General features: G+C 42.1%; 1 protein-coding gene across 1 annotated transcript in view; it reads left to right on the top strand.

Moving 5' to 3' along the window:
- The window catches only part of LOC136627545 (chondroitin sulfate proteoglycan 4-like), a 34024-nt gene extending 9994 nt beyond the window's left edge, over positions 1-24030 (top strand). Inside the window, exons 3-9 of the mRNA XM_066602736.1 lie at positions 75-3623; positions 6368-7015; positions 7879-8077; positions 10609-10740; positions 12664-12836; positions 14655-14838; positions 14931-24030. Of these exons, the coding sequence (XP_066458833.1) occupies positions 75-3623; positions 6368-7015; positions 7879-8077; positions 10609-10740; positions 12664-12836; positions 14655-14838; positions 14931-16972 (6927 nt within the window). The 3' untranslated portion in view covers positions 16973-24030. The remainder of the gene's footprint in view (positions 1-74; positions 3624-6367; positions 7016-7878; positions 8078-10608; positions 10741-12663; positions 12837-14654; positions 14839-14930) is intronic.
- Positions 24031-25861: the final 1831 nt, after the last annotated feature.

Genomic DNA, 25861 nt, shown 5'->3' with positions numbered 1-25861 from the left:
ACATCAGTTAGCATATTTCTGTCTTATCTTTAGTATAATTATTATATTAATTGTATTTTGCTTTTTACTTGTAGGCAAAATTGAGACTTGGAGTAGATGAACAAGTACTTAACTTCGAACAAGGACCTCGCTTAGATGACATGGAATGGCACTTGGTTAGATTAGACCATCAAAACACAGCAGTGATTCTCATGGTTGATACAAGTGTTAAATCTAGTGTTATAAATCCTGGTGGGGCAAATAAACTTCATGTCGAACATGGCCTCTACGTGGGGGGACCTGGAAACCTGAAAGCTTCATATATAAAAGAAATACATGACTATTTCAGAGGTTGTCTGGAAGATGTTGTGTTCAATGAGTATGAATTACTTTCTTCCCTTAGACCAAACCCTGGTCAGAAAAGTGTTCATGAGGTTTCCCTTGGATGCAGTGATGAGTTCTTCTTAAGTGAAGATGACCCCATCAGTTTGTTCAGTTCTAAGTCCTTCTTGGCTTTTCCCCAATGGAGCATTACAGAAGATGCGGTCTGGGAATGTATAATACAAGCATCAGTTCCAAGAGGCTTGCTGCTCTATCACTCAGGAAACGGCGATGATTTCATCTCGCTGGAAATATTAGACTGGATTTTGAGAGCCAGCATCAGAAAAGGTGAAAATGTAGTAGTTTTGGATTCTTCAAGTGCTCTTAGTGAAAATAAATGGCATTACATTAAACTTTCAATAAGCACAAGGCACCTTCACCTGACTTTAAATGAAAAAACGGAGATGGCTTTACTCAACTTCCATATTAAAACGCACAATCATTTGTATGTAGGTGGCATTGCTGATGCTTCGCGAGACCATGTCAGGAGATTAGGCTTACCATCCCTTTCTGGGAAGCATATCCAAGGAGGATCATTTAAAGGGTGTATTAAAAACATAAAGGTTAACTCTGTTAAGTTTGGATTGAAGAATGCCTTAGCTACCAAAGATGTATCCCCTGGTTGTAAATCCGAGGTTGCTTTGAGCACTCTTCCAACATTACAACCCAGAACCTCACAAGTAATCTCTGTGGCACCTAAAGCTTCAGTGATTACTACTATGGTGCCCAGCACTAATCAAAAAGATAGCTTCCTTGTTCTTAACAATTTGTTGGTAGCAGAAGGAAGCAAAGCCGTCTTAGAGTCAAAACATATCAAATTGAATTTGGATTATAGAAGAATGAGTATTCGGCATTCGCAAGTTTTATTTAAGGTAGTCAAGTATCCTTCACATGGACAACTGAAAATAGATGTTTCTTCACAACCAGACAAGGGAATATTTACTATGCTCGATCTGTGGCATGGTCGAATTAGTTACGTTCATGATGGCTCAGAGGGAACAAGTGATTACTTTAGCTTTTCAGTTACTGCAACTAGCAAGAATGAGTTGCCCTCGTATCTGAAGGGAGAAGAACTTCATATATTGAATATCACTGTGACACCATCTAACGATGCGCCAGAACTGTCTCTACCAGAAGGAAATTTATTCATATTACTTGAAAACTCCAAGAAACGGTTAACTGGAAATCTGATAAAAATTTCAGATGTAGACACAGAACCACAAAATCTACATCTGGTAATACTTGGCAACCTTAATGTAGATGCTGGATATGTAGAAAATGTGAAAGATCCAGATAAAGCTCTTGCTACCTTTCCTTATTCGGAATTACTCGAAGGGAATATTTTTTATGTTCACGGTGGTGTGAAGAACACAAGACTTGTACTGAGGGTTACTGATGGTGATAAAGTGAGCAACACTGTTGTGTTGAGAATTTTGGCTGTTCCTGTTGAATATAAAATTGCAAACAACACAGGCATTGAAGTAATACAAGGCTCTAGTGCTTTCCTTAACACCAGGAACTTAACAGTTGAAACAAATGCAGTGAATCAGGACGTGGAAATAAGGTATGATATTACGGAGCTGCCAAAGTATGGTCATATCCAGAGAAAAAGTTCTACAAATGAATGGAAATCGGTGGCATCATTTACCCAACGATCTCTTGAACGAGACCGGATCCGATACCTTAATAGCTTTAAGGGAATTCAAGAAACCAATGTAATGGACAGCTTCAAATTTAAAGTCAACATAGCAAACCATTCCAGTGCAGAATTTCTCTTCCCAATTAAAGTCCAATGGCTTACATATGTATTGATTAAAAATCTTCCTTTGAACATTGAGAATGCCAAAAAGGCTACAGTTGGTTATGATCACCTACAAGCTGCAGTGGAGGGACTCAACATGGATGACCTATTAATCTATTACAAGATACAGTCATTGCCCAGCAAAGGATCGATTATGAACAGAAATAACATTTTAGGCAAAGACGACATGTTCAGCCAAATGGATATAATGGAAGGAAATCTTGAGTATGTATTAAGCAAACCACCACGGGAAGATTCCCAAGATTCCTTCGAGTTTACACTCTTCACAAAGTATGCACAATCCGGTCCGTTTACTTTCAACATTAACATTAAAGCAGACTTGAACAGCATCATTATGACTAACAAAGGTATGTCATTAGCTGAGGGTGAAACAAGGCTTATCACGAAAAACGATCTCTTTGTCCAAACCTTAAGTAATAGAACTTTTTTCTTCAAGGTTTTGAAAAGTCCTCTCCATGGAAAGCTAAAGCTAATACATTTTTCAGATTCTCTTGTAAACTATGATAACATAACCACTTTTTCTAGCCAAGATATTTTGAGTGAACGTCTTATGTATGTTCACGATAACTCCGAAACTGTGTCTGATGCCTTTGTCGTTCTTGCATCTTCTCTACCTGTGGAGCCGGACATCGTTGATTTGGATACAACACCCCTGGAGGCAGAATTTACTTTTAGTATATCCATAGAACTGAAGAACGATGAGAAGCCTGTCCGTGTAGTTGACAAGTTATTTCATGTGGTACGGAATGGTAAGAAGTTGTTAACTTTGGATGACTTGTGTTACCATGACCCTGACATGGATTTCGATGACGGGCAATTACTCTACACCAGGAGAGGTATTCCCAATGGAGATCTTGTAGCATCTGATGATACTTCAAAGAAGCTCTACCAGTTTTCTCAGCAGGATTTGAAAAATAACCGCGTGCTCTATGTACATCATGGAGCAGACTATGGTCGCTTTGTTTTGTTTGTAACAGATGGAAAACATTACACATCTTCACTTCTAGAAGTGAGCGCCTCCGAGCCATACATAAAAATAATTAACAACACGGGATTGTTGGTGCAAAAAGGCAAAGGAAACACATTGACAACCACCAACTTTAGCATTGCTACCAATATGTATGTTGAAAGTGACAGCGATGTTCTCTATTACATTTCATCTCCACCAAAACATGGAAAGATTTACATACAGAACTTGATAAAGGAATCCTTTACCCTCCAAGATCTCAAGAATGGCCATGTGGTTTACAAGCATAATGACGGCAATCATCTTGTAGACAAAGTCAACATTACAGTAAAAATCAACGCAATCACTCTGGACGTTGATATTAACATTCGTATCTATTTGGAAAGTCATCAAAAACTTCCAACGGTGCAGAATCTTGAAAGCCTTGCAGTTGAAGAAGGAAAGCCAGTTAAAATAGGCAAAGACAAGCTGCAAGTGAGTACTCTTCTTAAGTTACTGTTTTTGTATCGTAGGATGTCAGACTTTATGTCCAAAATTGCCTTGGTTAAAGAACTTCCAAAATATTGGAGCAGTTTTCCAAAAAGCATTCTCCACATAGAAGAGCGTTTTCTGGAAATGGGCTTCCAGACTGGTCTTCTGCAACTCCGTTTTCATCCTTACCGATTAGAGATGAGCGAGCACCCAAATGCTCGAGTCCGCGTTATTCGAGTCGAGCTTTTCGTAAAATTCGAGAGCTCTACTCGAGTAACGAACCCCATTGACTACAATGGGAGACTCGAGCATTTTTGTATGTGGGACGCCGGGTGCTGAGCTTCTTTTAAATTTTTCCTCTCTTTCGCTCTCTCCCCCCCCCCCCCCCCCCCCCCCCGCCAGACAAAAAATTTGCCATTGACGTGCGCTGCGTCACAGCGGGGAGGAGCAAAAAATTGGGACGGGGTCGAACAGGGCTTGATGCTAGTTCGAGTAACGAGCACCATCGAGTACGCTAATACTCGAACGAGCATCTAGCTCAGCAGAGTATGTTCACTCAACTCTATTACCGACCACAAGGACAATTATTTGGTCCAGGAAGGCAGATCAGGAGACAGTATTTAACAAAATAGTCCCCCAAAGGCAGTAATACTAATGAGGTTCAATTTTAAATTAAAGGGAACCTGTCAGTTATTGTAAACAGGTTAAACCACCCAAAGTTATAGACCAATAAAAGTAGAGATCTTTACAAATCAGATCTTCAAATGTTGCTCAGACAGGAAGGGTCCGGATGACTCATTGAAGTGTTGGAAACGGAGACATCCAGGCCCAGCGACCAGACTGCTCCGACCCGATTTACATACAGCACATTAAAGGGGTTGTCCCGCGGCAGCAAGTGGGTCTATACACTTCTGTATGGCCATAATAATGCACTTTGTAATGTACATTGTGCATTAATTATGAGCCATACAGAAGTTATCAAAAGTTTTTCACTTACCTGCTCCGTTGCTGGCGTCCTCGTCTCCATGGTTGCCGTCTAATTTTCGCCGTCTAATGGCCAAATTAGACGCGCTTGCGCAGTCCGGGTCTTCTGCTTTCTCAATGGGGCTCCGTGTAGCTCCGCCCCGTCACGTGCCGATTCCAGCCAATCAGGAGGCTGGAATCGGCAATGGACCGCACAGAAGCCCTGCGGTCCACCGAGGGAGAAGATGCCGGCGGCCATCTTCACCGGGTAAATAAGAAGTCACCGGAGCGCGGGGATTCAGGTAAGCGCTGTCCGGTGTTCTTTTTTAACCCCTGCATCGGGGTTGTCTCGTGCCGAACGGGGGTGGGGTTGAAAAAAAAAAAAAACCCATTTCGGCGCGGGACAACCCCTTTAAGTTTTAATAGTATGTTTTTCCAGGTATGCCGGCTGCAAGCAACATTACAAAATATGATTTGTAAAGATCTTTACTGAATTGTTCTGCTGCTCTGTGCTTTAACCCGTTGAGAGGTCCTGACAGGTTCCCTTTAACATGTAACTCCCCTTTAAGTGTATATGAATTGTTGAGTTTAGAAATATATTATTTAAAAACCTCTTCAGTAACAAACACATGCTTCAACACTCGTACACATGTAATAACTGCAAGAAAATGCAGAACTTATTTATACTAACCGCATAAAAGTGCAAGGTTTTTAGCGTACCATTTGATCAAATCCGTGTGAGCTCATCCACCACGCCAAGGCGGACTTTAATAGATTGGTCCCTAGTAAGGATGAGCGAGTATACTCGCTAAAGCACTACTCGTCCGAGTAATGTGCTTTAGACGAGTATCTCTCTGCTCGTCCTTAAAGATTCGGGGAGCTGCGGGGGAGAGCGGGGAGGAACGGAGGGGAGATCTCTCTGTCCCTCTCTCCCGCCCGCTCTCCCCTGCTCCCCGCCGCGACTCACCTGTCAGCCGCAGCGGTCCCCGAATCTTTATGGACGAGCAGAGAGATACTCGTCTAAAGCACATTACTCGGACGAGTAGTGCTTTAGCGAGTATACTCGCTCATCCTTAGTCCCTAGCTCTACAAACACCTGTCTTTAGGCTATCCAGTCTCTCCCAGGTGGTTCAGTGATAGTATATAGCTAGGTACCAAGCTTCCCCATTCATGTGGTGGCTTTTTACCCCAAAAAGAGCTGTAAAGCTGTGTACTCATCCTTGAAGGTTCGCCTTGGCGTAGCGGATGGGCTCACACAAATTTGATCCAATTGTGCGCTAAGAACCTTGCATTATTATGCGTTTAGTATAAATATTAGATCTGCATTTTTTGCAGTTATTAATTGTGTATGAGTGCTGAAGCATGTGTTTGTTACTGTATTCGTTGCAGCCATAGTTCATCGTGCCCCTTCACACTTAATTTATTTATTGGATGTGCGGACTTTTATTTTTTTTATTTTTTTATTTTTTGTATGTATTATATTTAGAAAGCTGTATGAAAAGGGCATTGACTGAGAAACATAATGCACTCTGTGCTCCACCTGGTGGAACATAGTTGACATAACAGCAATCCCTTTCAAGTGATGCACGAGAAACAGTAACTCCCCAGAAAAACTCTTGTAGGTGTAAATACAGCCATATTGGATCTTGCCAATCAATATTTTTCTGTTCATTTATTTTACTTTTTCTTTTTTTGCGTGTGAGTTTTTTGCCATGTGTCGATTTCCACAAAGTATGTGCTTATCTGGGTTTGTTTACTCAGATTTTACATGACTCTTATTTCAGGTTGTCCATGAAGATAACACACCCGGCGAGATTGTGTTCACAGTAGTGACAAGTCCTTCATATGGATACATCCGTAGATTTGAGTCCAATGAAGGCCTTTTTCCCGATGAGCCAAAGTCCATTAGAACATTTACGCAGCAGGATGTCAACCGAGGAAACCTTCAGTATGTGCAGACCACAGCGGGTCAGGTACAGGACAACTTTACGCTGGACGTCACAAATGGCGTACGAGAGATGAGGGGAATTACGGTGTCTGTCGATATAATTCCAGTCCTTATTCCACTGGAGATCCAGAACATTACTGTGAGGGAAGGAGCATCCAAGGCCTTGACGCACGATCATCTACGTATTCTCAACAAACACTATCAAGATCTCAATTTTGAGTTTGCTCTTCTGGATGAACCCAAAAATGGTTATGTGGAAAACACAAGGTTCCCTGGGATAAAACTCTCAAGGTTTACCAAGAAACAGGTGGAACAAGAACTGATTTATTATGTCCACGATGACAGCGAAACCTCACAGGACAACTTTACCGTCATTGTGAGCAATGCAGAACTTTCCAAGCAAGGCCTTCCGCGGCCGATATTTGTCACCATTACTCCTGTGAATGATGAATTCCCAGTTATATCTGTTAATAGGATTTTCCGGGTAAGGATTTTTTGAATTGTCAAGTCTTTTTGCATTTTGGGAGGGCTTTTTGTCAGCATAATCAAACACCTCTGAGGGTAGAGGAGTAATAAAAACAAAATTGCACATATAAGTCATTTCACCGCTTTAATGTATTACCAGTTCTCTGGCCACTATGGCCATAATCTGCCCTAGTAAATTAAAGACGGTGTCTTAGTACAGACAATGACGGCATATTGGTAGAACATGTCATTGTGGTGGTCCACTTTGTCTTCTAGATGGTCTTCCAAAATCCACATATCCTGCCTGTCGTAATCAATGGTTGACCATGTGGCCTGTAGCAAAAGGCAAGAAACAACAATACAAAATAAAGTTGTATGGCACTTTTCCTAGCACAGCTGAAGGGTAGTTGTAGCGATTGGTGGAGGTCACAGTACACTACCCATGAGTACACACCTTGGATATCTCCTAGCTATATTTCACCAATGTCTGTACTGAAACAATCCTTTTGATTCTAAATGGTTTACAACGTCAGGGCTACTAAGTCTCAAGCAGAAGGCTTCTATAATTGCCTTATTATGGGATGAGTTAGTAATATCACTTCCAGAAACTTCTACATACTTCATGCAAGTAACCAGGATTGGAGATTCATTACAAAAAATTGGTAATCTTGGGACAGGGATGTTTCCCAATTTGCAGTCTGTATCAAGAAAATTACATTCCACCTTTCCTTTGTCTGACATGGATGATACCAGAGGACAAAGAATTATAGTAAAAACAAATCAAATTCCACCCCCTTCCTTTTTTTTCTTTCGAATAGATGTGTATATATCTTTAAGGCTCTGTTTGAGGAGTTGTTCTGATCTGCTTTTCCTGTCATCTAGGTGTGGGTTGGCTCTGTGACAGAAGTGACCACCAGTGATCTATATGCTGAAGATAAGGACTCCTCCCCTGAGGAGCTTGTGTTCTCCATTACACCACCAAGTAATGGCCATCTAGCCCTCAAATCCCATCCAGATAAAAGCATTCTGAATTTTACCCAGAAACACATAAATGATGGACACTTGGTGTTTGTACACAGTGGTAAGCTATGATGAGGTTTAGATGACCATATTGCTTAGTATATTTTTGGGGTTTTTCTGATTAGTGTGGCAGTGTTTTCAAAATCCTTAATTTCTTGCAATTGCCACAGCACGTTGTGAATCGCAAGACATCCACATTCAATTACATTACATGTGGCACAGGCAGGATGACACTGTCATCTTTGGTGGCCAAAATCACCATGTAGTCGTAGCCTTAAAGGATTGTCCACAACTACCCCTTTCCATCTGTTCTATTAAGTCAAGTGAACAGGTGTTCCCATTTAAAGAGGACCTGACATGGGATAAAGTCAGCGGGGCAGTCTGCCTAGCTCTGTAGCCACAGACGGCCCTGCTGACTGTCACCATTATTTTTTCTCATACTTTCCTCTCTAAACCCCCGATAGGCTTCTCTTTGGGCTGACTCTCAGCACTGTCAATGTGTCAATTAGTCAGTCCCCAACTCACGCTGTCAATGGGTGATGTCAGACTTGATTGACGGTCCGTCACCCACTGACCTTCGAGAGATGTGAACCACCCACTCGACACATTGAGAGCACTAGGAGCTGTACCTATGAAGATCCTGTCTGGTTAAAGGGAGGCGAGTATGAAATAAAAGAAAAGGGGGATAGTCAGTGGGGCCGTCATTGTGCCTCAGAGTTTAGCCACAGATTTTCATACAGCCCCAGTCAGTGGGACAAATCAACGTGCTGCCACCCGCTGTGGTTTCCACATCAAAAATCAACACATTAGTTGTTTGTTTTTTTCTCACAATATGGATTTCAAAATCCATGTTTGGAAAAATTCATGCCATATGAACCATGGCAGAAATCTACATAGCATTCATCGGAATGCGAAAATAATGTGGATTTTGTATAAATTTGGATACAAAATCCACAGAGAAATTTACCCTGTGACGGGGCCTTAGAGTGCTGTCCCACATTCAGGTTTTGCTCAGGTTTCTTGATTGTTTTCGAAGCCAACACCAGGAGTGGATTAAAAAAAAAAAAAAGGAGTTTTTTTTAAAAATACTTTCTCACCTTTTCATGGTCTTCGCCTGGTTTTGGCTTCAAAGATTGCATCAAAAACTGAACAAAATTTCCCTTAGACAGCACCCTTACTGTGTGTTACTAATTGACACATTAAAGGGGTTGTCACACAAAAAATATTGTCTAAAGTTATATCCAGACCATAATTTGAAATATTTTTTTATATTTGCACTTAGAAAAATTCTATATCCAGATATTCCCAGACTAATGCTAGAATAGCGCCACCTACTGTTTCCATTGACCAGCATTTTTGTGCCCAGTCCACCTTAGTAAATGTTCCAAGGTGGAAACACTTAGGCCTCCTTCCCACGAGCGTGACGGGCTCCGCAGCGTAATATTCCGCTGTGAAGCCCGTCGCGGCGCCCCCCAGAGCCCCTATACTTACCTGCGGGAGATAGCGTGAAATCGCTTCCCCGCCCACCACCGCCGCGTCACCGCTCGTCACCGCTCGTCACCGCCCACCGCTCTCGCGTCACCAGCCGTGTCACGTGACGCGGCCGGACCGCGTCATTTGGCGTCATATGACGCTCGGCGGTGGGCGGGAAAGCGTTTTTTCACGCTATCTCCCGCTGGTTACAGCGGGAGATAGCGTGAACGGACGGCTTCCATTGACTGCAATGGAAGCCGTCAGTGCGTACAGCCCGTCCTCACCCGCAGAAAATAGAGCATGCTGCGGGTGAGGACGGGAGAAATCGCGGTGCGTAATTCCGCGGTGGAATTACGCATCGTGAGCATGGAGCTATTAGGTTCAATAGAACCTAATAGCTGCGTGCAACGCAGCGGATTTTCGCCGCGAATTACGCGGCGGAAATCCGTTCGTGGGAAGGAGGCCTAACTCAGTCTTGCATCCATACAGTGGAGCAGAGAGATAAACAAGACTGAGCAGCAGGTGGAGCAATTACTCAGCTGGATGCAGAATAGAGACAGCAGGTGGCGCAATTCCAACATTAGTCCTGGAATATCTGGGAATAGAACACTTTTTTTAATAAGAGTTAAACATACAAAAAGAGTTTAGAATTAGGGGATTTATAATTAGCTGGATTTAAAGGGGTTTCCCAGTCTTAAAATACTGAAGGTCCATACTTGGGATAGGCCATCAATATCTAGTTGATGGGGGTCCACCTCTTGATATCCCCACCTATCAACTGATTGAAGGGGCTGCGGCACTCCTGCAAGCATCACAACTTCTTCAATGTTTACATCTGAGAATGATTGTGTTCGTACTCAGAATGCCGTATTGTTGATAACACCCGTTCTTACTTACTATTATATAATGGTGTAATAGTATGATGTTCTGAGTACAAACACATTGATGATCAGATATAAACACTCCAATCAGTTGATCGTGGTGATCCCAAGGGGCAGACCTCACTGGTCAGATAGGTCATCAATTTTTAAAGTCTGGATACCCTCTATAACTATAAACAATATTTTTCCAGGGACAACCCCTTTAACAATGCATTTAATTTCTTTTTTTTTTTTTTAGGCGCTATGTCTGGAGGTTTCAATTTCCAGGTTACAGATGGCCTGAACTTTGCACCAAGGCAAATTTTCAGTATTACAGCAAGGATGCTCGTCATCAACGTGGAAATGAATAAAGGATTGGGTGTTTTTCCAGGTAGTTGTTGCTTCGTTCATTAAAGCAATTCTGCACTAATATTAAAGGGGTTGCACCAGAATTTCAAGTTATCCTCTATCCATAGTATAGGGGATAACTTGCTGATCAGTGAGGATCTCATTGCTTAGACCCTGTCCGATCTTAAGAACAGGGGTTCCTTATCCCCCATCCTCCTCACTTCTGGGTTACTGCACCCTTCGCATTGAGAAAGAGCTTGAATAGAGCACGCTCCATTCACTTTCAATGGGATTACCGAGATAGCCAAGTGGCACCCACTCGGATATTTTCCTTTGCCCCATTGAAATGAATAGAATGCTGATCGCACATGTGCGGTCAGCCCTCCATTCAGAGTAACATCACTGCAGGGGGGGAAACATCCTTGTGATAGACAGGGATGAGACCCCCCTTCCCAACCGCTAACCCAAACACTCTTATCAGTAAGCTATTCCCTATCCTATGTATAGGAGATAACCTGAAGTTCTGGTGCAACTCCTTTAAATGTATTTAGCAAATGCCCCTGTCTGGAAATTACTGGTTTAACTTTTCACTTCCAGAATGTCTTGGATCAGGTACTGACGTAATTTTGCATAAAACCCACTAAGGCCTTAGTCACACGGGCGTTTTTTTTTTCATGCGATTTGCGGATCGCATGACGGATGCGCATCCGCAAATCGCGTGACCGGTGCGCGCAAGTCGGCCGCAAATCGCCCGAAAATCTAATTTCATTAGAAACGGGCCGGAGCTGTCCAGCGCATTGCATTCAATGGAGACGGCAATAGAGCCGGCTCCATTTAAAGCAATGCGCTGCGGGCGAGCCCGGGATGAATTATCGGGAAGGGCTTAAATATATAAGCCCTTCCCTGCAATTCATCCTAAAATGTGTAAAAATAAAAAGTGTATATATATACTCACCTTCTTCCGACAGCCGGAGCTCCACGCGGCCGTCCTGCAGTGGGTGTGAAGGGGGTGTGAGTCAGACCTGCCCCCTGATTGGCTCAGCGCTGAGCCAATCAGAGGCATGTCTCACTCACACCCATTCATGAATTCATGAATGGATGTGAGTCAGACCTGCCCCTGATTGGCTCAGCGCTGAGAGGCAGCAGTCACTCACCCATTCATGAATTCATGAATGGGTGTGTTAGTGAAACCTGCCTCTGATTGGTCAGGGCTGTGACCAATCAGAGGCAGATCATTCAGCAGGCGGGGATTTTAAAGCCCCGCCGGCTAAATAGTGCCGAGAAGCAGTTCAGGAGAACTGACAGCGGCCGCGGCTGGACTCCGGCTGCAGCGGAAAGGTGAGTATACAATTTTTTTTTATTTTAACACATTTTAGGATGAATTGCAGGGAAGGGCTTATATATTTAAGCCCTTCCCGACAATTCACGCCGGCAGCCCATTGCTTTCAATGGAGCGGCTGTATTGCCGGCTCCATTGAATTCAATGGGCAAACATCGTTCTTCTCTGCCACAGCTGTTACAGCTGTGGCAGAGAAGAAGGATTTGTCTTCTATATGTTCTCAATGGGGTCGGCGCTGCTGCCGCCGGCCCCATTGAGCGCATATAGAGAAGAGAACAGGAATCGCAGATAGGTGCGATCTGCGATTTCTGTTCTATAATTTATCGGACGAGCGCATAAAAAGCGCTCATGTGTCCGATACCATTGCAAAGCAATGGTTTTATAAAATCGCCGGACGCATGCGCAAATCGCGGCTAAAAACGCCCGTCTGACTAAGGCCTAAGAGGCACAGAAAAAGGCATTCATTCATAGGAAGGTTGAGTGACTCTGTAACCAAATTATAGTCTCACATCTATTAGAATGACTGCTGTAACAATGAAATTTCCTCTATGTATATCTTCTCTAGGTGCCAATATCACACATATTGCTAATACCAGTGTAATACATCTGTTATTTATTCCTTTCCAGGAATGAGAAAAACAATTTCTTCAGATGTATTAAAAGCTGTAACCAATGATGAGAACAATTCCAATAATCGGTCTATAACGTTTGACATCACCACTTCTCCTAAACACGGGAAGATCTTAAAGTCTCTTCAAGAAAATGTGACTCTGGCGGCCTCCAGCTTTACACAGCAGATGGTGAGAAGTTTATTTATTAGAACATTACTTATTATAAGTGATCAGCGGGTGAAACATCAAAAACTACAATTCACCTAGGTGTGCCACTGGAAATGTACATCTCTACCTTTTTTCTCAACATGATGTAGTTTCGGCTTCCTGTATGCCCAGACCTCAAAAAATGATGCTCAAATAAATGAAAGCTTTTTGACGGCTTTTTATCATATTGACAGTCCATCAATATTAAATTCATTTCAGTCTGATATCAGATCTTTCTCCAAACCATCAATTTGCGTCTGTAGATGAAATCGGCAGTACGAACTGATGGACGCACTAGGAAACGTAACCAGCGTCGCTGGAGAATGGTGCTATGCTCTTGTCTGTGCGAGACCCGTTGAGGGAAATGCTGGACTCCTGGTCATTTGCACTTTCCCATAAAATGGGAATGAGAAAATAATCTCTAAAATGTTGGTGATAACTTGGTGTTTTATAACTTGTTTCCCGCAGACTAATGAAAAAATAGGTCAAAGAAACTGTAGCATCTATGCTTTAATAGCCACTTTATACACAGACATTAGCTGTTTCACGCTTGGAGCATTCCTGTATGGAAATTAGATCCTTGATCTCAGAACGACATAAAATCAAGTGACAAGTTTTTTGCGTGGATCAGTTTCAATGTGAATCCACATTAGAATAGGAAGATCCAGCGATCTGTGCACCGTCAAATAAAAAGGCAGATGCATACAATGCTAGTGCCCCAACTAATGTGTCCGAAGACACAACTCTTCGTTCCTTAACACAGATGAGCTTTAAGAGCACACAACCAATTTGAGTGCCATTTGCTTTCTAAGAGAAGCAGAAATGTGAGACTCTAGTGGGCAAGAGCGCAAAAATTGAATAGCTGAGCAGTGGAAAAATATTGCCTGGTAAGATGAATCTAGATTTCATATAATCCTAGAATGGTAGAGTTGGAAGGGACCTCCAGGATCATCAGGTCCAACCCCCTGCTCAGTGCAGGATTCACTAAGTCATCCCAGATAGATATTTGTCCAGCCTTTGTTTGAACACTTCCATTGAAGAAGAACTCCCTCCCTCCCGTGGTAACCTGTTCCACTCATAGATCACCCTCACTGTCAGAATTTTTTTTCTAAATTCTGATCTGTGTCTCCTCCCTTTCAGTTTCATCCCATTGCTTCTAGTCTTTCCTTGTACAAATGAGAATAGGGCTGATCCCTCTGCACTGTGACAGCCCTTCAGATATTTGTAGACAGCTATTAAGTCTCCTGTAAGCTTTCTTTTTTTGCAAGCTAAACACTCCCAGGTCCTTTAACCGTTCCTCATGGGATATGATTAGCAGACCGCTCACCATCATAGTAACTCTTCTCTGAACTTGCTCCAGTTTGTCTGTCTTTTTTATAGTGTGGTGCCCAGAACTGGACTCAGTATTCCAGATGAGGTCTAACGATGGAAGAGTAGAGGGGGATAATTACCTCACGTGATCTAGACTCTATGCTTCTCTTAATATACACCAGAATTGTGTTTGCCTTTTTGGCTTCTGCATCACATTGTTGACTCATGTTCAGTCTATGATCTATTAGTATACCAACATTTCTATAGTACCTGGCTGGTGGAGGTGGAGTAATGTTGTGGGGAATGTTTCCTCAGCAAACTCTGGGCTCTCTAATACCTGTGGACAGACGCCACAATGAATTGGTGTGGTTCTGAATGCCAAAGAAGGTCTGGCACTCTTATTAGATGGGAGGCTCTAATAAAGTGGCCATTTGGTATATACCTTGCTGATATTTTGTCTACTTAGGTCTGTGGTTTTGTCTTTTGCAGATCGATGATGGAAAAATCCTATATGAACATACAGATACAGAAGACTTGGTGTGGAGTATGCAGGATTCCTTCACCTTCACAGTTTCCTCTCCTCCAGCTGTTATGGAAATGCAAGTTTTCCTTATCACAATATCATATGACATCATTGATCCCAGCAGACAAACCCGTCTAATTGCCAATACAGGTAGACTTGACTCAAAAACAATGCCTTGCGCGTTTGCACTTGCACAATTTGCATGCTACCTATCTGTTTGTTTTTCTTACCTTTACTACCAGGTGCATCTGTCATGGAAGGAGGAAAGGTACAGATAGACAAGTCAAAGTTAGACGGGTCAAATCTTCTAGCCAGACTGCCAGAATCCCAACGTTCCTTCTACGAAGTCTGGTTCCAGGTGACCTCTCTGCCAAAACACGGTGTGATTGTAGTAGGGGACAGAAACATTACAAAAGAAAAGCCAAACTTCTCCCAGTACATTATCAGTAAATTTGGAATTGCATATGTGCATGATGGAGCAGAGTCGCCCACAGATAACTTCACTTTTGCTGCGTGGTTAAATTTAAAAAGCAAATCAGCAGTGAAGCCAGAAATTGATGTGATAGAAGAGAGCTTCAGTATTCGTGTCCTTCCAGATAACGACCAAGTGCCTGAGCTTAAGACAAAGCGGCCCAGTTTGACAGTCTTGCAAGGAGGAATGATCGCCTTGGGTCCAGAAAACCTAAATGTTGAAGATCTAGACAATCCTCCTGAAGATATAAAATACACTGTTATTAGCTTGCCAAATAATGGTTACTTAACAAAATCTGTCAATCTCAATACTTCTGTCCAGGCTTTTACGCAGGCAGATATAAATAACGGTGACTTGTGGTTTGTACAAGATGGAAGTTCCAGTTCTGGGGTATTTTATTTCAGCGTGTCCGATGGTGAACATAAACCACTGTATAAGCTCTTTAACCTGGATGTCATACCTGTTTCCATTACTCTGGCTAACAAAACCAATCTGATACTCTTCCAAGGACAAACCTTTTTGACTCTCTCGAATAGTAATCTAGCAGCAACAACAGATGGAAAGAGTACGGTCATCAGTTATCAGATATCACAGCCTCCTAGATTTGGTATCTTCATGCTTGACGGTAGACCTGTGACAAAGTTTGACCAGGCAGACATAGACATGGGGAAAGTAACATACCATATGGAAAACTTCACTGTATCTGAAGATAGCTTTGAGATGGTAATCTTCACTTCAGAAACCAACCTCACCGGACAGACGGTAAACATCACAGTGGAGCCACTAGTAAATATTAGACTTGATTTGAAAATCCCTACTGGCCTGGTGTACACTTTAAAGACCATGGATTTGGATGCTACTCAACTGAGAAATCTGACCAATAGTGATCCAGAATACCAGATAGTTAATCCACCAAAGTATGGAAGGATACAGAGAAAAGTACTAAAAAAAAATTCATATGTAGATATTGAGATGTTCAAACAAAGTGATATTGATGAAGGACGTATATCTATGTATGTTGACGTCAACATCACCGACCAGGAAATGTTAAATGATTCCTTTGTTTTTATACTCGGAGCACATAGGGTGCCATCTGCATTGGGATATTTCACATATTCTGTTGTCCCTTACGAATCATTTATCATAGAATCTACCACCTCTTCAGGAGCTCCTTCAATAATTTCACATGGTCCCTTGTATGCCACTCTGGATTACGAAAGAAGGACCACGGACTATTGGCTGGATGAAAACCTTACAGAAGGTCCTATAAAGAAATTTGGTAACCGCAATCGCTGGGGAAGCCAAAAATTTGAAGAACCCGTCCCATCTGTAGATGTAGCACCTACCATCTTTTCCACTAGAGACACTACCATTAAACTATCAGCAATTACCCCAAAGTCTGAATTTACCCAGGCTACTCCTTTTTCTATTATTATTCCTCTGCTAGTTCTTGCCATCCTTCTGCTAGCTATCATCTTTTTTGTCTTGTTCCTTCTTAGAAAAAGGAAGGCAAAAAAGGCTCCACCACATATTAGAAGTCATTCCTACAGCATGGTGCCCCAGGGACTCTCCCCATATGCAGAGCGAAGTGTCACGGTGCCAACTGTGACAGTAACCCCTCTGCAAAAATCTAATGACTATTGTTCCGTAAGCCCGTTACTGCCATCAAGACAAGACCACTTACATACAAACTCCACTCCCTCCTTGGGAGTCAATACTCAACAGAACTCTTGGCTACATGTGGATCCTGAAATGGTAGAGCATTGTCGAAAGACTAATCCGACACTTAAAATCAATCAATACTGGGTATAGAAATCTATGCCTAGGTCCACATTCATTCTATAAGAGACATATATTTTATAAATATATATATATTTTTGGGGTATTTACTGAAGTAATCTCCGGGATATTTATTTTGTCTTTTTATGTACTGTGAAGAAGATATGTTGGAACAGCTACTGATTTCTTAAAGGCTATGGACACCTTTTGACATTAAAGAAATGACTTTTATATAGGTTAATGGTTACCCTTAGCTTACAGGCTTTGAGGAGTCATTTATTGTAAAAAAAAAAACTAATTTTAGACTAAATTCAAGGATATGCCCAACAAAGTAATTGAAAAGAAGTCCGCCTGTAAGAGGTTTAAAGAAACAGGAAGTGTGGCTGACAGAGTTGTATAAAGTTAGAGAGGAGGCAAAACTTATTATTGTTGCTAAAGCATAACAGGAGGAAGAAATGATCAAATCAATTACGGAGGGGAATAAGACATTTTCAGGTATATAAGGGCTAATGCCCACAATCGGGTTTCTGCCGCGTAAAACGCGGCAGAAATCTGCGGCGTTATCCCACAGCTATTAGGTTCTATTAAACCTAATAGCTCAATGTTCATGCTGCGGAATTCCGCAGCGTGAAATAAACCGCGGCATGTTCTAAATGGAAGCCGGCCGTCGCGCTATACTTCCGCTGTAGCACAGCGGAAGTATCGCGTGAATACTTGCCATCGCTGGCCACGTCATGCGTTGTACTGCGCATGCGCGCCGGCCCTCCGTGGGGGACGCGTACGGCTGATCCGGAGTGCTAAGTATGGGTGTTGTGGGGGCAACCGTGGCGAACTCCGCTGCGATATTCCACTGGTGGAGTCCTTCTCTGCTGTGGGCATGAGGCCTAAGTGATAGAAGGTAAAACTGGAATTACAAACATAAAAAGATGAGAATAATAACTGTATTAATGAAGATAAGGTCAGCACTGACCATTTGAATAGATACTTTTGTTTTTAGAAGCTGATTTTCAGAATAAGATGATTGGGTCTGGTATTACTTCTAGTGGTAATGGAGAAGTAAGGACTCTGATCCAGTGTTTTTTGGAGGCTAGTGATGTAGGTGAACTACAACTTTTAAAGTTAAATAAGACGATTGGCTCCGATGGCATCCACCCCTGAGGTCTTAAAGTACTCCAGTCTGTGATTGCTGCACCTCTAATTGATTTGTTTAGCCAGTCTTTTCTAACAGGTGATGTTCATGATGACTGGAGAATGGCCAATGTCATATCCATCCATAAGTAGTGTAGTAGAAGAGAAGCCGGGAACTACATACAAGTTAGTTTGACATCAGTAGTAGAACTAGTGGAAACTTTCCTGAAATGAAGGATATTTGACTACTTAAAAACTCTAAAAATCTGTTAGACCCTAAATAGCAGAGCTTTACTGAGGGAAGATCATGTCAAACTTATCTCACTGATTTCAGTATATCACAAAACTAGTGGATGAAGGCTGTGCCGTAGATTGCCAATCTGGATTTCAGCCTTTGATACAGTTCCATATAAAGAGCTCATAGATAAGTTATGGAAACTTGTACTTAATCCTTTGATAGTTTGGTGGATTTGCAGTTGGTTAAAAAATAGATATCAGAGTGCTGCTATATTCTGAACAAGGACGAGTTACAAGCGGTGACCACAAGGGTGTGCCCTGGGTCTTACTCTTTTTAATATGTTGGTAAGTGACACAGAAGAAGGTTTCGTAGGTAAGGTTTGTCTCTTTGCTGATGACACAAATGTGTGCAATAAGGTTGATACTCCTGGTGGTGTCTTGAATATGGAGAACGATTTAGCCTTACTGGATAAATTGTCAAAACAATTTAGAGCTTCTCATTTCAGACGGATTCAAAATTTGTCTGCAGAGAAAGCAAGTAGGATACTCTGCTGTATAGTTAGAGGTATAACCAGTAGAAAGAGGGAGATTGTGATCCCGCTGTATAGAGGTCTGGTGAGACCACATCTGGAATACTGTATTCAGTTCTGGAGATGTCACCTATAGAAAGACATTGATAAAATAGAATCCATAGGCAGGTCACAAAAATGGTGGAAGGTCTCATGAACAAAACATGTTCAGGAAACGCATAAAGATATTTCTTTGTATAGCCTGGAGGTAAGAAAGCAGAGGTTGGACATGATGGAAATCCTTATATATGTTACAGAAGGAAAGAAGGGAGAGGGGGAATATGATGGAAACCTTTTATATATGTTATAGAAAGAGATAAGGACATGATAGAGACCTTTATATGTTACAGGAGGAAAGAAGGGAGATTGTGGACATGATGGAAACCTTTGTATATGTTACAGGAGGAGAGAAGGGAGAGGAGGTACATGATAGAAACCTTTATATGTGTTTCAGGAGGAGAGAAGGGAGAGGAGGACATGATATAAACCTTTATATATGTTACAGGAGGGGAGAAGTGAGAGGGGGACATGATGGAAACCTTTATATATGTTACAGGAGATGGGAGAGGGGACATGATGAAAACCTTTATATGCGTTACAGGAGGAGAGGAGGGACATGATGGGAACCTTTATATATGTTACAGGAGGAGAGAAGGGAGAGGGAGACATGATGGAAACCTTTATATATGTTACAGGAAGAGAGAAGGGAGAGGAGGACATGATGAAAAACCATTCTATATGTTACAGGAGGAGAGGAAAGACATGATGGGAACCTTTATATATGTTACAGGAGGAGAGAAGGGAGAGGAGGGACATGATGGAAATATATATTACAGTATAAATAAGGTTAAGGAAGAATGTGTTTTCTTAGGAGACCAAACACCAGAACAAGGAGGCACAATCTGAGATTCAGTGGGAAAACAATCAAAAACAATGTCAGGAAATATTAGATTACTGAAGAGCAGAAAGTCCTTGTAACAAACTTCCACCAGACATTGTTGGAAAATCAACAATAAATGAATTCAAGCTGCGTGAGATGAGCATAGATCTATAATAAGAGATAAATAAAAAGAAAATAATGTAAAGGCAGACTAGATGAATCAGGGAGTGTTTTCTGCTGTCAATTTTCTGTTTCTAAAAAAGTTGCACTAAGTTACAAGCTGCAATTTCTGTATCTTTATTCATTTTCTGATTCCCTGAAGTGTAGTTTGCAAGTTGCTCCTATTTTGACTTTTCGTTTGGCTTCTGTTGCGAGAATAAAAGGAATTGCTCATCTTTTGGGCTGCTGAAAGATGAGTGATGACGATCATCGCTCATAGTGCAGTTTAAACAGCTGTTGTTTCATAGTGAACGGCGCTTGTGTCATGTGAATGGAGAGGGACGGGGGAGCGAGAGGAGAGAAATCTCCTGCACTGCCCTGCCCCCCTGCTGGCTGCTCCGTGTGCGAGCCAGCGTAGCTCCAAGGGAGCGTGGGGATACAGGGATGAGTGTCGGGCATCATTTGCCCGACACTCGTCCAATGTAAATGGGCCTTAAGGGCCCTTTTACATAGAATAATTAGCATTAAGCTTATCGCTGATCAAGCAAAACTGAACGATAATGGCTGAGTGTAAACGCTGCCAGCAAATGAATGATGAACAATAATTCAGTCAATTATGGTTTGTCATTCATGTTACGCAGACCTAAAAATCAAATAATGATCGGCCTGAGTGAATGGATAATTGTACAACTATGAACCATCTTCAGCCTTCTCCACCTGCATACACTGAACAATTATTACTTAGGTGCCCAAGAATGGTACTGTGAAAAGGGGCCTTAACACTGAAAGCAGACTGCAGTGGGACCAGTATGCTGTCAAGCAGCAGGACAGCCAGCTATGTACAAGGGTTGTATAGACTCTACAGCAGCTAAATGTAGAAAGTTGCCTAATTTTGCATTCAAGAAAAAATTAATAGCAAATCAATGCAAAAGTGTCTATAGCCTTTAAGTCATTATACCTACCTCCTCCATGCTTTCAATGCAAACTACTGATCGTGTTCCCTGTAAAGCAGTTGTACACCTAAATTTTATTTTTCAGAAAACCTGTACCTCACAGAATGAATGGGGGAAATGGCAAGGCTTTGTTGTTTCCAGAGGGTGATTTTTATCCTCTGCTATCAGAACAATGGCTAAATAAAGTGAATGCCCACCTTTTAACACAATGTTGTTTTTAGGTCCAATGCTGCATCAATTAATTTCATAGCATTTATTCATAGCAGTCAAAGCGCCATTTGTCTCATTATTCTGCCTCCACGTTCCAAATCTAGGACCTAGTTAAATTCTAAAAAATTGTGTTCAAGGGTGGAAAATTACCTTATACAAGGTTGCCTTAAATAGTCGGAGTAACGATTTTATTCTAAATGACGTATTCCTTCATCTCAATGAGAAATTGGTGCTGAGAAGAAGGGGCACAGAGTCCTGGCTAAATGAGTGCCTAGCTTGTGTTTACACAGCTATTGTGCCGTGGATCTGCACACAGACTTAGCCATGTCAATGGGCAAAAGCAGCATGCAGAATCCTGTGTGATTTCTTAATGTGATCAGCATTCTGCACGTGGATTGACAGGGCTATTTCACATGCGGATACACGACAGACTATAGCCGTGGATCTCTGCTTTGATTTTACAAGTGTGCAGAAAATTCTGCAACGGATTCGGCCATGTGAACATAGGCTTAGGGTGTGTTTGCATGTGGCATAGCTTGATGCACATCTGCACCAAAAGCTGTAGCTGATTTTGTGCTACAGGTCTTGGGGTGGATGCGCACCAATTAGTTGTGGAGTTTGACACGGATCCGCAATGGATTTCACCCCTTTAGTTGAAGCACAAAGTACCTCACCTGCCCCTCTGTTCGGTCCGTGCCAACGATACTGCATCGCCAGTACGGACCGAACAGATGGGCGGGTGAGTACTTTGTGTTTAGTATGTGTATATATATATGTGTGTATTTTATAGATTGTTTATATGCTTGAGAAAGGCTCAACGTGTTGCATTGTGAATTTGGATTAAAAAATGTCTCCAAACGAGAAGTACTACTGCCATCATTGGTCCATTGATAAATCCCCCAGTTGAGAGATCTACTGCTTTTCTGGATTAGGGGTGCACTCCACCGAGGCACCCCTGTGAAGTCTGTTTATTTACTTCCACTATTGTGCACCATCTGGAGCGCTGAGGTTTTTTTGGTTTGGTGACCTCTATCTTACAACTTGTATTTTTTGCTTCCGGCTATAATTACATATACGCTTGGGTCCCCATTGATGCTCTCCACTATTGGATGTCCATAGGACCAGTACGTGCCAACGTTTCTCCCTTTGCCTAGAAGGATTCTGGACGTAGCGGTACTCCCTTAGGCCTCCCTCACACAGGCGTTTTTGTACAGCGTTTAGTTCTGTGTTTTCAGCCTGCACTAAATGCTGTACAACGCTCCCATTCATTTCAATGACGCTGTTCACACAAGTCTGAAAACGCAGTGTCTTCAACGCTGCGCTTTAACAGCGGAGGGTTGCTGAGAGGTCTCCCATTGTTTTTAATAGGGGAAACCTCGCATTGCACCGTGTGCACCTAACATGTGGTGCAATGCTCCGCCAGCCTCATTGAAAACAATAGGAAATGCGTGGGACAGCCAAAGGTAGGACATGCCACGTTTTTTTCCGCATCGGTGCAATACGGGAACAAATTAGCTCATGTGTATGATCCTATTCAAAAGAATGGGGTCCATATTCATGCAAGATTTGTGTGTCTCACAGCGCCCAAATTTCGAGCAAGAATCTCAGCCGTGTGAGACTGGCCTTAGGGTAATTGGTTTACTATGAAAATGGCCCGCAGGTTTTCCTGCTGCTGCCTATCTGAAACGTATTCTGCTCATTAATGGACATCTAGGTAGTGACGTCACATCACAGGCCTAAGATGCTGCATCCGAAGGGCATGCCACCATTGACTGCCATAGTCATGGGACATTATATCTCAATGGATGTGATGTCGCTGCCAAGAGGACTGCTGGAGGAAGCAGCGGGCAATGGTGCTGGAAACGGCCTTACTCAAAACCAAGATTAAACAGATTAAGATGTAAAGTAAATAAGCCGTACTCTCCATTGGCCTCTCCAGTCTCTGCTGGACCGATGACAGAAGTGATTGCAGTGGTTATATGCCGCTCATCACATGTGACTGTTCACCCCTCAGCGGTTACATACTGTTCATGCCCAGATGCCTACAGAAGCCAGTGATTGGTGAGCGGTCACATGAATGATGAACGGCCTATAACCGCTGCCGTCACTTCTGGGATCAGACCGGGGGCGATCACATCGGACTAGAGGGACTAATGGAAAGGTAGGTACAGCTTTTTTCTCTATTTTACAGTTTTATCTCCCCTTTAAGTATATTTAAAAATAAACATTATGAAGTTCTGTACAGTCATGGTTTTTTCAAAATCAACCCCGAATCTGGAAAATCCTTTTTACGTAAAGTATAAAGCACAGGAAGATTTTTTAAATTTTTTTTTATTTTTTTCTGGATTGCTTCTGGTTAATCGTCTTTTTTATATGTTCCCATTTACTTTTTTAGGGGGACTTTTTAGATGTCCGTATATACTGTTGTATTTGTGTTGAAATGTATTCCTCCACCTTTACATGAGAAGCATATCTATATATTTGTGTGGACATGGGTATGTATTCAAGATTTCTGTGACTGTCGGGCTTTAAAAAGGCGCATCAGTCAGGATGGATCTCTCAGATATTGAATTATAAACATTTATCTGATTCACTTATCTTTGATTCTAGATGTTTATAGCAGTGATTGCAAGTTCTTCAGAGCAAAACCAGGCACAGTTTTTTTTTGTTTTTTTTTAGGCTATCGACTTTAAACACCATTTTACAGGTTACACTTAAAATTGATCATTATTAGAAAAAAATGGAGCAACTTCGTAAATGCATTACATAACTAATTTTATACTGATCCTGAGTTACAGGCTATATTATGCTGCAGAGCTGCATTCACAATTCTATAGGCCGCAGAGCTAAAATCTGCGGACATTCTTTGCTCCGCTACTTGCATTCTGGGAAGTGGAATATTCTATCACTTGGTTTATGTGGTTTGTCCCACAATTAAATGCAATATTTCTGTTAGTTCTGACAAAAATAAATTTAAGAACAACCCTTCTGTGTTTGTTCACATGACTATTGGAGGTTACATTCAGAGCGTCTATCGCTGATTTCTGTGAAAATACCGGATGAAATAATGCTTCATGCAGCACTATTTTTTCTGTAAAATGCTGGATAGCCGAACGGACCCCATTGTAGTCAGTAGAGTCCGTTCAGTTCCATCATAAGATTGATCCATTCGGCTAGTGGTTTCTGTTGTCTGTTATAAACAAACAATAGGGCCATTCAAACAGTGGACAGGAGCTGACCCATTGACTTCTATAGGACCTGACCTATTGACTTCTAGGCATGCTCTGTGACCTGTTTAGAGGTCATTGTGTAGGGGGGAGGAGAAGGATTTGATCACTGACCATCACCTATTGCGAATGATGGAACCTGTGTTATTTATAAGTAGGCGTTAAGGCCCTTTTACACGCAACGACTATTGCTTCGACGGGCGAACGACTGAACGAATTAATGGCTTTTTTGCAAAGAAATGCTGAGCATTTAAATGTACACATGATCATCTAAAATCCTCTCTATAAACTTAGTATACGTTGTTTGCTCGGGTGGGCGTGTGTGTATAATTTCTGGCCAGCAGGTTTTTAATTGGTGTGAAATTAGTGTGAAAACAAGTACTCATTGTGTCAGGAATCAAAACGGGGACCTCTGCTCTCCATCTGGTGGCTCTCACTACTGAGATATCCAGTCTGTGGACAGTACCCTTGCATTACTATCAGCCTTGTTCCATGATCCTGGTTAGTTAGTTCTTGCCTCTGTTCCTGATTAGGCTCATTATAAAAGCTTGACCCTGCCACTGCACCAGCGCATAATTTATCTGCTTTACAGCACTGTATGGCTAAGCTCCACATTGCCTGCTCCTTCGCTATTCCTGCAAGATCTCCTGATACTGACTTCTGGCTTACTCTCTGACTACGCTACCCGCCTTATCGTTTTGTGCTGCAAACAGAGACCTCCTGTTGCTGACTTCTGGCTAACCCTTGACTACGTTTCGGACCTGTGGCCATTACACCTGAAGCTCCAGCCTCTGGCTCAAAACCGTTACACATTGTGTGTGGCAAGGTAAACAATCTCCCCTCAAGTCTTTCAAGCAAATGCCATTCAAATGGAACGAATATTGAACTACCGAATGACTATTTTTATGCCGACTAAAACTCAGCGTTAAGCAACAACTGAACGAAAAGTGCACGGCCACAGCATGTTTACACGTAATGACTATCGCTCACTTTCGCTCATTTAAACAAATTTTGAGCAATAATCGTTGCGTGTAAACGGGCCTTTACCTTTCAGTGTAATCCTGCATGTGATGATAATGAGATAACTGCTGAAACGTTTTCTCTACAGAGCAGGAAGTGTCAGACTATCATGAGACTTGGTGGCCAGTGTGAAAACTGCTGGATTTCAGTATTCTCTTTTTGAATATAAATCTTGACATTGAATATTTTAAGAAAAAAAAGGAAATAACAAATTCTTAAAGTATGTTTAGGGAAAAAAGCTCTATACAATAGGTTATTTTCTAATGTCAGATTCCCTTTTAAATCACAAAATCCAGTAGCCAATCAAGGCCCATCTTTGTGATGTTTCATCTATGGAGATGGTGGCTTAATTGGGCAGTCACCATATGATATGTTCAGTTTGTAAACAAGAAGGACTTGTGAAAGCCAGGGAATGGGCAGACTGAGGGGATGGTACATCAGGCAAACAAGGGTTGTGCAGTTCCACAGGGCCTGGATAGTAAAGTAATGAATAGGCCCTGGCAAAGTATTTTTCCCACCAGCCAATCCTGTACTCTGTT

This window comes from Eleutherodactylus coqui, chromosome 5 (assembly GCF_035609145.1).
Source record: "Eleutherodactylus coqui strain aEleCoq1 chromosome 5, aEleCoq1.hap1, whole genome shotgun sequence".
Taxonomy (NCBI): domain Eukaryota; kingdom Metazoa; phylum Chordata; class Amphibia; order Anura; family Eleutherodactylidae; genus Eleutherodactylus; species Eleutherodactylus coqui.
This window is presented reverse-complemented; position numbering and strand designations above follow the sequence as displayed.